The 13,497-nt window shown below is 48.7% G+C and overlaps 1 protein-coding gene across 3 annotated transcripts in view; it reads right to left on the minus strand.

Annotated features, from left to right (window-relative positions):
- Positions 1 to 4,769: 4,769 nt before the first annotated feature.
- The window catches only part of DDX31 (DEAD-box helicase 31), a 43,660-nt gene continuing 34,932 nt past the window's right edge, over positions 4,770 to 13,497 (minus strand). For 2 of the 3 annotated variants that reach the window (XM_012578289.5, XM_030286538.4), the window contains exons 19-20: positions 12,499 to 12,679; positions 4,770 to 5,197 (exon numbers count right to left, since the gene is read on the minus strand). In XM_012578289.5, coding sequence (XP_012433743.5) covers positions 5,047 to 5,197; positions 12,499 to 12,679 — 332 coding nt within the window. In that variant the 3' untranslated portion in view covers positions 4,770 to 5,046. The remainder of the gene's footprint in view (positions 5,198 to 12,498; positions 12,680 to 13,497) is intronic. The other variant, XR_003963085.4, reaches the window with a different exon arrangement.

The following is a 13,497-nucleotide window of genomic DNA, read 5'->3' on the forward strand; positions in this document are numbered from 1 at the left end:
GCGGTGAGAGGAGCGGGGCAGTGTGATAGCCGCGACTGCGGTGAATTAATAACGCTAATCTTAAGTGTATAATTGCCTAAGTGCTCTAAATGATCGCTTTGGAAAATGGATTGTTTCCACCCTTTAAAAGTGTCGCTGGTCTGGCCGCAGCCCGGCAGCTGGTGCCCGGGACAGGCGGGCAGCGGCTCCCGGCTCGGGGAGCCGACAGATGGGCTGCGGCTCCCCCCGGCCCCGCCGCTCCCCCCGGCTGTCTGCACACCCCCCCGGCACCCACCGACCCTCCAGATCCCCCTGCCCGGCTCCCCGGGCCGGTCCCAGCCCGGTGCCCCCGTCCCCGGAGCTTTGCCCCGGCACCGCCGAGCCCCGATTGTCGGCTCGGCCAAATGCGCAGCCACGGCTGGGGGAGAGCCCCGGCCTTTGTGGATGGGCCCGGCTCTTTGCATGTGAATGGCGGAGTTTGGTAAATCCCCGCGCCTCGGCTGGGCGAGGAGGAGGAGGAGGAGGAGGAGGAGGAAGGGGGGTCGCTCCCAGCTCGGGTTAATGAAGTGGGAAAGGAGTCTTTCAGAGAGGCCTGCAAACAACCCCCTCCCTGGGCAACAACCCCCGTCCCAAATCCTACATGGATTGACTTAAACCCAGGGGATAAGTGCTTTAAATTAATCTCATTGAATAAGAATGAGGCCAAACAAAACTCTTTAAAATCATATTAAAAATCTATCAAAGGACAACTTGCAGTGGGTGTGCTTTTCATTTTGTGAGCGCAAAGGCAAGGAGCATACAGCAACCTTCCTCCCATTTACACAGCAGGAATGTGAATCAAAGACATTCTCTAATATTTAATTGTCCTTGTAGCCGTAGCAGATTCCTCCTCTTACATTAATGAAGTACAAGGCTTCGTTACACGTTTGTAATTGCAATATTTAAATTTGCCATTTCACATCTGGAAGGAGCTGGAGACTCCCCTGTACCCGCAGGTCTGAGCCAGCACCGTAACACAGTGCCAGGGTGCAGTTTGTGCCACGAGGATGGCGGGAGAGAGCAGGACAGAATCCCGAGGAATCCTCTGCCCTGTGCCGGGCGAGGTGCAAAGGAAAGAGCAGAGGGGACAGGAGGGCTGGAGCTGCTGCTGCCAGGGAGATCTCACAGCAGAGCCAAGCTTCAAGATAAAACAGTTTGGGGAAGACACCACAGGCTCTAAGCAGAGAGCACCGCACTTGCCACACGAACAGCATCGTGTGTGGGAGGATCTCAGCAGCCTCAAAAGCTGCTGGAGGACCAAACTCGCCTCCAGCCTGTGTGCAGGCACTGAGATGGGAGCTGTGTCCCACAGCAGAGCCCAGCAGCACCGGCCCTGCACCTGCAGCAGCCCCTGAGCAGGCTGGAAATGTTTCCAGAGGACGGTGCCAGGCGGGCACAATCCTGGCAAGGCCCCAGGGGTGGGATAGGCTGTGCTGAGTTGAGATCATATGAAGCAAAAGAATGGAGCAGTTGAGGAGCACCAGACCCAGCAGGGAAACCTTTGGGTATTGCAGCACTTCTGCTCCATGGATTTCTCCAGGGTACAAAGCCCAGCAGAGAAGCTGCTGCTGCTGCTGCTGCTCGGGTTCTGTCAGCTCCAAGCTCTGGATTGAGAGAGTGCAGTGGTTTTTCTGGGGCCAAACACATCCTGGCTCTCAGGTCCCTTCCAGGCTTTTACCCAGCTCGAGGGCCACCTTCCTCCCCTCCTGGCACAGCTTCAAGCAGGACCAGCACCCCAGAACAGCCACAGCAAGAGCTGCTCTGCTGGATGTGCCAGCACACACAAAGTCGTGGCAATCAGCAGAATTGTTTCTAGCCAAGATACTCCATGGCTTCATCTGAGCACCAAACAAAACTATGTCAGAATGCAAAGCCCAGAACACTGTTGCTTTTCCTGCCCTCTCCCAGGTTGATGGAGAAAACAAGGTGTTGTAAACAGGGAGGTTCTGCTGCTTTCTACCCTGCTTAGTCATTGTGTTCTCAGCAGTCAGGGACCAGGGCTGTGTCTTGTGTCTGACCCAGCCCCTGGTGTTTAACTGTGACCCTTGCCCCAAGGTCACCTCCTCGCTTTTTCCTAATCCAAAGCCTTGCAGTGTGAACTCAAGATGCTCCAGCTGCAGAGGAGAGGAGGATGTGAGCTCCTACCACAGGTAAAGGACACGGAGCCAGAAGAGAGCTGAGAAAACACGAGAGCATCTCCTGCAGTCTCAGGGTGTGAGAGCAGGGAAGGCAAACCCAGCTAAGCCCTGGTCTGACTCACAAGCAGCTTTGTAGAAAAGTTGCCACTATTTCCAGACCAAACCCAGGTGCTTTGGGCTGCAGGGCAGCGAGGCCCCTGCCCTCCACCACAATCCAGACACAAAAACGTGACCAAAGCCAAAAGCAAAGCTGCAGTTACACCAACGCTGCCCAACCCAGCTCTCCTCCCCTGGCAGCTGTGCAGACAGCTCCCACCCAGCCAAGAGCTCTTCAGCACACAGCACATACCTCAGAGCAACAGGGGACAAATTCAGAAACTCAGGGCAGCGACAAGTTCAGGGCTCCATGCCACAGGACTCCATTGCCACCCCTGGCTGCTCCTCTGGCATTTGGGTGCTCAGAGGATTTGGCAGTCTCTGCACACACAACACCCTGGTGCTGCAGGTGGTGGAAATGATGGAACTCCACCCTGCCCTGCCTGAATGAAAGGATGATTTGAATGAAATCGACCCCAAACCTACCAGCTTCTTCTTGAATTGAGTGCTGCACAAGGGTGAAGCCAGCTCAGAGCCAATCTGGGGCTGCCCAAGTATAAATAAAGCCAGAATTGGACTCCTGCCCACCCAGCCACAATTAAACACATTTTTCTCATCAGCCTTCAAGTTTATTAGGAGAAAGCTCAGCTTAAATTCAGGTGTGTGTGCATTTCTTTTAACACTTCCTTATTCAATAATCTCCTACTCTCTCTTTCCCTAATCCCACAAGCAATCCAGCCCTATCTGCTAAGGATGGTGAAGCTGAAAGAAAAAAGCACTCTAATATTTTTTAAAAATCACTTTCTTTATCATAACCATTTGTACTGTTTCATGCCCAGTTAATATAGGCAGCAATGAGGTCTCCTGAGGTCTCTCACCTTTGTGCTGTTGGCCTTTTTTCTATTATGAATTTGCCAATAGTTCCTATTAATTCCTACGTGACAGTCAGCCAGGAGAAGGTCATGTACTTTCCCTTCATGCACAAGATCATTCCCAAACTTGCACTCTCTGCATCATTCTGAGTCATTTTCATCCTCAGGGCTTTTCTTTTCTGTTTAAGTTGACATTTGCCTTAAACCTGATTGCTCTTCCAAATAGTTCTCATAACAAAATCAGGTGGGCTTTGTTGTTATTTTTAATCTAATGAATGTTTGTAACTTCATTCTCTCTGAAAAATCATGGTAAATTTGATACTGGAGCCCTTCTATCATCTTTCAGAAGTGTTGAAAAAAGTATTGCAGAGAAATTGAAATGTTTGGTAATTGCCTGTGAGGAAATAAAAATTCTGGTTTCAAAAGTTACTTTCACTTCAGCAATTAAATACTTTGGGGCTGATTGCTGCTCTCCTACAATCCTTCGTATGACTCACTTCAGCCCAAAGTAGGTGCCCTCAATTCTGCATTTACAAGGCATCATTTTCATCTGTTTATACTCCCTTTTCAGTACTTTTCTTCCTTCTGACGTCTGAAATTGCCACTATTTGAGCACTTTCTGCTCCTGCATTAAACATGCCTGGCTCAGGTCATGGTGGGCTGCTTTTCCTCATCCCTTTACCCGAGGAAGACACGTGCAGGGAGCAGAAAGTCGTGTTTTGGGTTTGTGCTGTTCTCACCTGTGCCCTGCTTGGTGCTTGTGCTCTAGGAGGGGCTGGAAGGAGCAGAGGGAGGAGGGTGGAGAGGGACAGGTGGGTGCTCACCTGGAGGAGCTGGGGGAGTTGGGACATCTCCTGCAGGTTTTGGGGGCACTCTCCCACTCACAGGGCAGTTTGGGTTTCATTTCACACACCGTGGTGACCGGTGCCAGTCTCAGCACATTGGGGTCACCCTGCATCCCTTTTCCCAGTGTCTCCAATGGGAACAAGGTGGAATGCAAATGGGAAAACAAGAAGTGAAATCTATCAGCTCAAAGCAGGCCCAGGCAAGGCAGAGAACCCCAAAATGCTGGGTCATGACTGGCAGGGGTTTGCAAGAACCTGCAAAGCTTTAATGTTCAGAGAGGTGAGACATCTCATACTCCCTCTGTGTGACACAATCAGCAATGACAACACACTGCAGGCAAGGAGAAGTTTGGAGACTGCTGGATTCCACTCTGGCTCCTTCCCACAGTGCCAATGTTTGCTCTCAGGAGCTCTGACAGGGAGCTCTGCCCCAAAGGGACTGTGTGTCACTGCACTGCAGGGTTCTCCACAATCCTGCCACTGGCATCACTGCAGGTGCCAATTCTGACTAACAGTGACCAGGGACAGACCTTGCCCAGTGCACAGAGGACAGGAGAGGAGGTGGCAGCAATGTGGCTTCATGACCTGAGACAGGAGCAGAAGTGCTCCCTTTACAGTGACAGGGGACAGGACAGATTCCCCTCTCCATGGTGCTCCTCAGATACCTCCCCTGCCAAGTTTACCTGGCTGGAAACAGCAACTGAAGGCGTAGTGGAGTGTTCCTTAAACAGAAAAACACCTCCTACCTGCCCAAACTTGTCCCACTTTTATGTTGCACACACATCATGTTTCTCTGAAAATCATATTTAACCTTCTTTTATTTTTCTTGCTAAAAAACCATCTTAGGAACATGGTGCATCTTCAGGAGGCCACATTTAATTGCAGCAGTACAACAGGACACGCCTGGATTCCATTCCACTTGGACCTATGGAATGAAGGGGAGGAGGCCAAGATCCCCAGGATCCCTCCCACATTTCCTGATAAATTGAAACTCTCCTCAGTTGATTTGGCAGGTCACCCTGACCCCGGCTGAGGCACTCCAGCAGCTTTTACAGCCAGTGACTGGAAGGGCCTGGCTTATGCTGGAATCTGCTGGTTGCCAGCTTTTCTCTGCTTTTTCTTCTTCTTCTTGACCTTGGCTCCAGCAGTGTCCATCCCACTGGAATATTCCGAGCGCAGGAGCTCAGCAAGGCGGCGTTTGCCAGGGGTCTTCTTCAGCAGCTCAGACCTGGGCAGGGGCAAGAGCAGAGGAATTCAGGAATTCAGGAATTCAGGAATTAAGAACCCCTTTCTCCTGCTGGGTGGGTTCCTGCAATGCCACTGACAATTGCACATTAGAGAAGGAGCAGCTCCCTTTCCTTGAGGCTTGATTTGAAATTCTGCCTCATGCAAAATTGGGTATTGTTGTGACAGGTTTCCACAAAGGTGGCAAAATATCAACGGCGTTTTTCAAAGCAAGCCTTTGTTCTGTACAAATGCTCTTGCAGGGTGGTGGGGAGAAGGAGGGAAGCTTGTGTGCCTGAAGGCTGATGAAGGAGGTGACACAGCAGTTTGGAAATAATAATAATAATAATAATAATAATAATAATAATAATAATAATAATAATAATAATAATAATAATAATAATAACAACAACAACAACAACAATAATAATAATCTAACAGCCCAGTGACATTGAACAATGGAAACATTTTATAAACAGAGCTTAAATCCAGAGCTTGAAAACACAGCCCCCTCCAAAACAAACCAGGGAAAAAATTAGCATGTAATGAGTCTAAACCAAACAGAACCAACAGATTTTCTTTTCTTGCAGTGTCCTGCAGCCATCACATGCACCTCACAGCCACCCTCTCCAGAGAATGGCTTTTGCAAGGGTAGCTGCATTCACATGGCCACCAAACTCCAACATGGATGTCCCTGCAGCCCTAAACTGCCAGCTATAAATATAAAAACCCACTCAGCATTTTCCCACCATGAGTTCTGCCACTGTCCTCTCTATAACCTTAGGTAAAACTCACCCTCAGTTATTTAAATACAATCTCTTGGGTGATTACCAAGGACCAGTCATTCCCTAGCTTGTTCCCGTGGTCCTGGGCACAACAGGGTGTTGGTGTTGGCATGTCCCATTCTCCTCCTCATCAGCACAGAGTCACAGACTGGTTTGGGTTGGGAGGGGCTCTAAACATCATCTCATTCCTTTCTCTAGACCAGGTCTAACCTGAGCCCCTTCCAGCCTGGCCTTGAACACCTCCAGGGTGCACTTCTCTGAGCAAGTTCCAGTAAGGACCTGTCTCAAGTGTTTCCAGAAAAACAGAACAGAAACCTGTCTGTCCCTCTGCACACAAGGCAGCTGAACTGAACAGCAGCCCCACAGCCACGCCAGCAAGCTTTGGTGACAACACAGGGACTCAGCAGTCCTAAAGGGGACACTCAAAGTGCCCTCAGGTGTCCAAACCCATGCTGGATGTTGAAGAGAAGGAATAAATTCTGGCTGCAGCAATGGATCAAGGCATTCAACAGGCCAAACACACAGGGCAGACAAGAGAAGTGAACTCCTGGCTGCCCGGGGTGTTTGCTTGCTCCCTTCCCACAGCCTGTGCAGGTGTATCCTCTGCTCAGCCCCCTCCACCAGTGGGTGAAGTTCCTATTTGACACTTTGATTGTTGTCTCCAAGCATTTCCTACAGTAATTCCTGGGTTTCCAAGCAACAGACCAGTTTATTTAACAACAGGGAACTCTCTGCCGCAGGAGGACAAGGAATCCACCAGTGGCTGCAGGGCTGAGCTGCAGCTCAGCAGGGAGGTTGTCCAACACTTTATTATCAATCAGGTGAAATTGCTGCCCAATTAGTAAATCAATACTCCCTGCTGAGGTGATCAGCTGTGCACAGAAAAGCAGGGATGCAGGGAAAAGGGAGCTTTCTCCCTCTAACCCAGGGCCACAAAAATCAATGGAGTTGTGCTGTGGAACCTGTGCTCATCACAGAAGAAAAGCAGCTGTCAGGGCCCCGTGTAACCATGAGATGGAAGAGCTACAGGGAACAGCACCAGCCTGCAGTGACAGCACACCAGGAAACAGCACCAGGTCAGGAGCCCTGATTCCTGCTGTAAAGCTGTAAATTCCCCTCTCTGCCCAACTGGTGACAGTCTCTGGGGTTCTGCCAGAGCAGCAAGATAACCACAGGGCACCTTCCCTCACCCAGGTTATGAGACAAAGCCCAGGAGAACTCAGCAAGACTTTAACACTCACCCCTGAGCATCCTTGGGCAAGGTTTTTAATCTCTTTGGCCTCCATGTCCACTTTCCCAGCTCCCTGTGCTTTCCCTGTTGCTCAGGGCTGGTGGGGTGTTAATTCAAGGGAGCTGTGTGGTGATGCTGTGGCAAAAAGCTTCACAGGAAGGCTGTAAATGTAAAGGTGCATTTGCAACACAGACAGAACCCATGTTCCCATCACTGGAAAAACACATGGATGATGAGCATCTCTTGCTGTGATCTTATGTCTAGGTATCATGGTATACTGAGACAGAGGAAGGAATAAAAGACCCAGTTTCAAAGCTGCCTGTGCACATCTATAATTAAGCTGCAACCTCACAAAAGCTGGTACCAATAACCTCAGCAGAGAGACAATAAGGAAAAAGAGGAACTGTCCCCAGATGACTTTGTTATCTCCTGAAAGGCTGGAAAAGACCAGGCCAAAGTTTTAAAGACAAAAAAAAAAAAAAATCTGTTATCCTCAAGAAAACTGCAATTATTTTATCCACTGTTTAAACATGAGAAACTTGTGAATCTTGCTAAATACACCCCTGAATGATGAAAAGGCAGGAGAGGAACATCTGGAAGAGAAAGTGTGCAGTGAAGGAAAGAGTAAAATCCTTCTTTGCTCCAGTTCCCTTCTACAGCCACTTACAGAGCTGTTCCAAGCATGCTGCTCCCCTTCCCCACCTGGGAGCCACAGTGATCTTTAGGGATGCTGCTGCTGCCCAACCCTCCATCTCTGAGGAAATCTGAATGGTTTGGACTGATCTCCTTCTCTGGGTCTTGTTTTCTGGCTCAGAAGATGCCTCTGCTCATCTTTTCATTCAGTGGTGAGTGAGCTTGTTCTTGGAGGTGTCTCTCAACCTGGCTGGCATCACTGCCTGCTCCTTTGTCTTGCTGTGCGAGATGCTGCTGCAATGCAGTGCACAGGTGTAGTGACCTTTAACCAACTCCCAGCATCTGCAGCATCCAAAAGCTCCCAAATTGCTCCAGCTGAGGAAGGAGGAGTGTGGTAAGCACACTGAGGATGAAGTTCTGACACAGTCCCAGAACTCATGGTGTGTCTTTGGAGGAGACCCGAGGAGGCCGTTCCATTTATCAGAAAACATTTCAACGTGGATTGCACTATCAATCTGCCTGACAGCATCTCCAACAGCTCCTTGACACTGTGCCAGCAGCAGAGCTGGGTTACCTCTGGGCCAAGGCTGCTGCAACACCTGCTTTTCCTACTTATAGCATTGGATGAACCATCTGCAGCCAATGCAACCCTGTTTGGGTTGGTTTTGCTGCTGTTGTTTTTGCAGAGTGGGGGCAAGAAATCCATCAGCAATCCTACACTGCTCTCGACAGGTCAACAGATGGCCCAGGTCCTCTGCTCCCAGCTGATGCAGATGCTTGAGAAGATCAAGGAAAATTATTACCCAGCCAGAAGGAGCACCAAGCCTGTTCCAAAATGCTCTCAGGGTCTCCACACTGGGATGTGCTGAACTGCAAAGCCCACCTTGCCCTACTGAAGTCATTTCAGCCACACAGAAATCCCAGTCTCACTTTCACAGCCATCCCTTGGTCTTCACCCTATGGGAAAAGGACATGGGAGGCTGGGATTCCTCCCAGGATTCTTGCTTCTGTCAGGCACTTTCCCAGCCTAGAGAACAGCCTACATTTCAATTACAGAGAGATGACAATTTTTGGTGCACAGCCCCTAGCACAGAGGTTTTCCAGCTCTGTGTGCAAGCACTGTTAGCTTGATTAGAGATGGAGCAAAAGCTCTGTGCTGCAGCCACAGTGGAACAGGACAGTAATAAAGGGCACTGCTGTATGCAGGAAACAATCAGATGGATTTTACAACTATAAAACTTTAATTTCATATGAGGATTTCTTTTATAACATTGTGATGTGGTAGCCAGGACTCACCTGTATCCCTGAACTGCCTTAATGAAGAGTGATGGTGATGTTTCCTTTCTCAGCAGCCACGTCCCTTACTCTCATTTTTGGCTCCATTTGCCCATGGACACATGCCCTTACCTGAGCTCCAGTTTGGCTGTATAGAGCAGACTGCCCAAAGTGAAATTCCCAGTGGACAGAATTCCAAAGCTGCATTTTGACTAATTAAGTGGTATCAGGAAAGCTCTAAATGTGCACATAAAAATTGGCAAGCAAAGTGCTTCTAATGATGAGACAATTGCTGTGCAGGGAGGCTCAGCTGCAGCCTTGAGTCACAAGCCTGTATTTTTTTCAAAATTGTCAATGCCAAGATGTTCAAAAGTGGAACCAAGGATGTGAGGTGGGAGAGAAGATAAAATGCCACAAGGAAACTGCTGCCCTGGCCATGGGGAGGACACAGGGCTACAAGGTCTGTTTCTCAGGAATTGTCTGATTCTCTCTGACCATGCTGAAGAATGAATTAACACAATGATCCTGCAGCCAAAGCCTTCAGGCCATGCCCATCTCCACATCAGAGCAATGGCACTGTGATAAAGATGTACAGCAGTGCTCTCAAACACCTCTTCCTGATCCCATTTCACTTGAATCAGCTCAGACCTGGGCAGGGGGAAAAGCAGGGGAATTCAGGAATTAAGAACCCCTCCTCCTGCTGGGTGGGTTCCTGAAACCCACCTGAAACTCTGAAGCACGAGGGGATTTTCACCTTTGTTTTTATATCACTTTTTGCATATGCTGTAGCAATTCTTGATACTCATAAGTAAATTCAATCCTTCTGAGCATTTCTTGCATCAGAAATTCCTGTAGCAGGGAATTCCACAGAATCAGCTGAACTAAAGAGTCATCTTTCTTTGTGATGGCTTGAGCTCACAAAAAAGCCAAATTAAGTTGCAAGTGCTCACTGCAGCAAAAGCCTTTGGGGGCACACACTGGCTTTCCTGATTTCAAAGGGATTTCAAAGGGAAAGCAGACCCTCAGTTGATCCAGAATGCAAAAGGCTGAGCAGCACAGGGATGCACGGTGGAATGGCAGTGGGTCTTTGTGCATTGTGAAGGAGTCAGAAGACAAGTCTATCTGGCCTGTCAGCCACTTCCTCAGCGTGCTTCGACTCCACAGCGAAGCAAGGACAGCTAATCCCTCACTGGAGGTGGGATCAGCTTCCTTGCCTCCACCCTGCAGTCAAAGCATGAACCCAGACACTGACTAAGCTGATGTACTGTAATTCAATATGCAGTATCTGGTTCGTGTGCTCATCTCTCACCTCAACACAGCATTGCAACTTTCAAAAACCATCGCCAGCAATTATTTTTCCGTCTTCAGATCGGGTTTTGCAAGATCCACTACAGCTAAAGGGACAGCTGGCTTGCACAAAGACCTCTGAAAAATGCATGGAAGTTGACATGGGCATTGAGGAGAGGGCTGCTCCCACATTTCAGCACTGAAACATCACACACCTGGCTGCTCCCTCTCACTGTCTCACCTTCCCCAGCAGGCTCTCCAAGGAGGCGCCAAGCACAAAAGGAGACTTCAAAAGAAAGGAAAAGTTTTCTTTGTCCTCTTAAGGAAACATTTAATGATTGCCTTTACCCCACTTTCAACCTGGAGTGCCTGCTCTTTATTCTCTAGGCAGGTGCTGAGAGATGAGGCTTTAGTGAGCAGCCTGATTAAAAACCCGTATCAGATGTTGGGAGACAATGTGTAATACGACAACCAACACTCACAGCATCATGTGAGAAATATAATTAAAAAGATTGATCTGTGACTGTGCTGTTATAATTTCAAGCCCTGCATTTTACAATTAGAAACCATTTGTCTTCTAAATGGCAGGCTAAGTTTTGCTTTCTGCTTTGTCAGTGTGAAATCAAAAGTAATTCTCTAAGTTAATAGCATAATCTTGGATTTATGCAAGTGCAGACTGAATTTGAATCCATTTTCACTTTCTCTAAACTATCCTATAAATACTAATATACCCTCTCCCTTTATTTATTTTTTTTTTAAGCACACACAGAGGAAGCTGATTAAAGCCACGTTTCACAGGCAGGATAATTGTTGCACATCACAACTTTGGCTATTTTTTGCAGGGTCTTAACTTTGCAGATGCCCTCGGATTTGAAATCTGGAGCTTGAGCTGTGACAGAGCTGTGCAAAGTCTACCTACTTTCCCTGAGGTGCAATTCTGTGATCCACGTGCAAATGAGCTCTCAAATCACTCCCAGACCATTTGTTCCAACACCTCTACATCCCCCAACCCCACATGTCCTGTGTGTAAATACCTACTGTATCCTGAGCTTGTCTGTGCTATAATGGGATGAGGACTTGGGGAGGAGGAACCCCCATCTAAAAGAGGTTTGTAACAAGGGAAAAAGTAGCTCTAACAGAGTAGCAACATCACAGGAACAGAGAGAGGCATTGTTACAGGCCAAGTAATCCTGTGACACGCTACTGTCAGTCATAGCTTGACACCCTGCTGGGCCAGCAAGACATCAAAGCCCACCCCATACCATCTTACATGCTCTTTATCAGCTAATCAGGCTATTCTTCCCGAAATAAAGCTCCCTTAAATCCCCTGCTCACAGGGGCATTCCCATCCTGTTGCCCATCTGCTGAGGAGGGTCAGCTGGAGCAGGAGGCAGAGCAGTGGCCTGTCCCTGGTGGCTGCTGCAAGCAGGACAATGCAGGCTCCAACTTTTTATTTTCAAATCCCTTCCCCTTGCATTTTTATTTTTTTTTTTCCACGGGATAGGTGCATGTGCAAGAGAAGTGCCCAGCCCTGGAACAATTAAGTGGATTAGTGCTTTAATTGCATGGCTAAGGCTTGCTAACGGGGTTTGTAGAAACAATTACATGGAAAGAGTCACAACTGATGCTCATAAAGAAAAAAGATTTTCCTCCTTTGAATGATTGCACTGATTTTACTGGCAAGGCAGAGGTTTGGATGCTGCCATTGCACTGGGGAAGAGAGTGTGTCCTGAGCACTGTAATCCCAAAAGAGAGGATCATCTGTCCTGTGGAAGCAACTCAGAGCAGCCAGGATCAGAGGCACTGAGCACCTTCAGCTCCCTTGCAGGCACAGAAAAGGGTTCAGGGATCCTACAGCAGCATCAGGGAGTCTCCAACTCCTCACACAGAACAGGAGGACCCAGAACAGCCCTGAGCACACACCAGAGGGGATAGAGCTGCAGCTCTGGGCTTGCTGCAGACTATTCTCAGGAGAGATCCCACAGGATCATTTCTACCAACAGATCTGCCTTTTTTATACTCAATTCCTGGAGAAAGCCCAACCACCTTGAGGAGCAAAGCACTGCACAGCTCAGGAACATCAGACTGACCTACCTTTTTGGTCTTGGTTTGGTTTTCCTCTTTGAGCCTGCAGTTGGAAGAGCAGTCAGGTTCTGGGGGGCATCTCTCAGCCCAAAGCTCTTGGCCACATGACCGAGGTGGAGAGATTTGATGTGGAAGATGTGCTTGAGGTCCTTGGGATAGGTGGTATAGGCACAAAGGAAAGACTGCAGTGCTGAGAGGAAAGAAAAACACAGTGAATTCTGTTTGCTTCTGCATTTTTATACACATACACACACACTTAAAGATTCAGCTGTTCCATCTGAAAGGACATGGGTCTGGTCCTTTGGGACACCTTGTGGTCAGCAGCTGGCAGCAAAAGATGGCATGTTAAAAACCTGTGAAGGCTGCACAGTACTGGTACAACCCCAAAAGGGGAAGGTAGGTGCTGGGGAGGTGTTAGGAACTGAAACAAAGCTCCACTGAATTGCACTGGGTTTGGCTCCTGCAAGGCTGCTCCTTTGGCCACAAAAGGTGAGTTTGTGGCACGTCTCTCAAGAGTCATTGACACTGAATGGCAGCAGACAAGAGGAGAGTGGGAACAGAGATGCAGGGACGAAGAGAGAGAAGCATGGAGATGGCACAGGAAGACTCCTCTGGTATTAGAGTCCCAGTAGTCCATGCATTTTTCACCAGTTACCAGCTAGTCCCTTATAAATATCTGAGAGCCGGATGGATTTCCTGACTCATCAGCACACTGAGAACAGAGCTCACCTTCTCAAAAGGGAAAAATAATAGAACTGTGTGCAAATTTCCCTTCCCATCTTTATATTCCTGTAATGCCCTTCCCTCAGGGCTCATTGCTCTAAAGACAATCATCCACTAATATGAGCACTGCCTCTGCTCCTCCCCATCCCCAGAACGTTCACTACACCCGGGCTGGCCCCTGCTCTGGGAATAGAGGGACTTCCAGGAAGGAAACTCTGCAGCTCACAAAATGCCTCCCCTCAATCCCCTGCTGCTCCTCTGCTTGTCAAACCTCCTGTGTCCCCC

The sequence above is a fragment of the Taeniopygia guttata genome, chromosome 17 (genome assembly GCF_048771995.1).
Source record: "Taeniopygia guttata chromosome 17, bTaeGut7.mat, whole genome shotgun sequence".
NCBI classification, from domain to species: Eukaryota; Metazoa; Chordata; class Aves; order Passeriformes; family Estrildidae; genus Taeniopygia; species Taeniopygia guttata.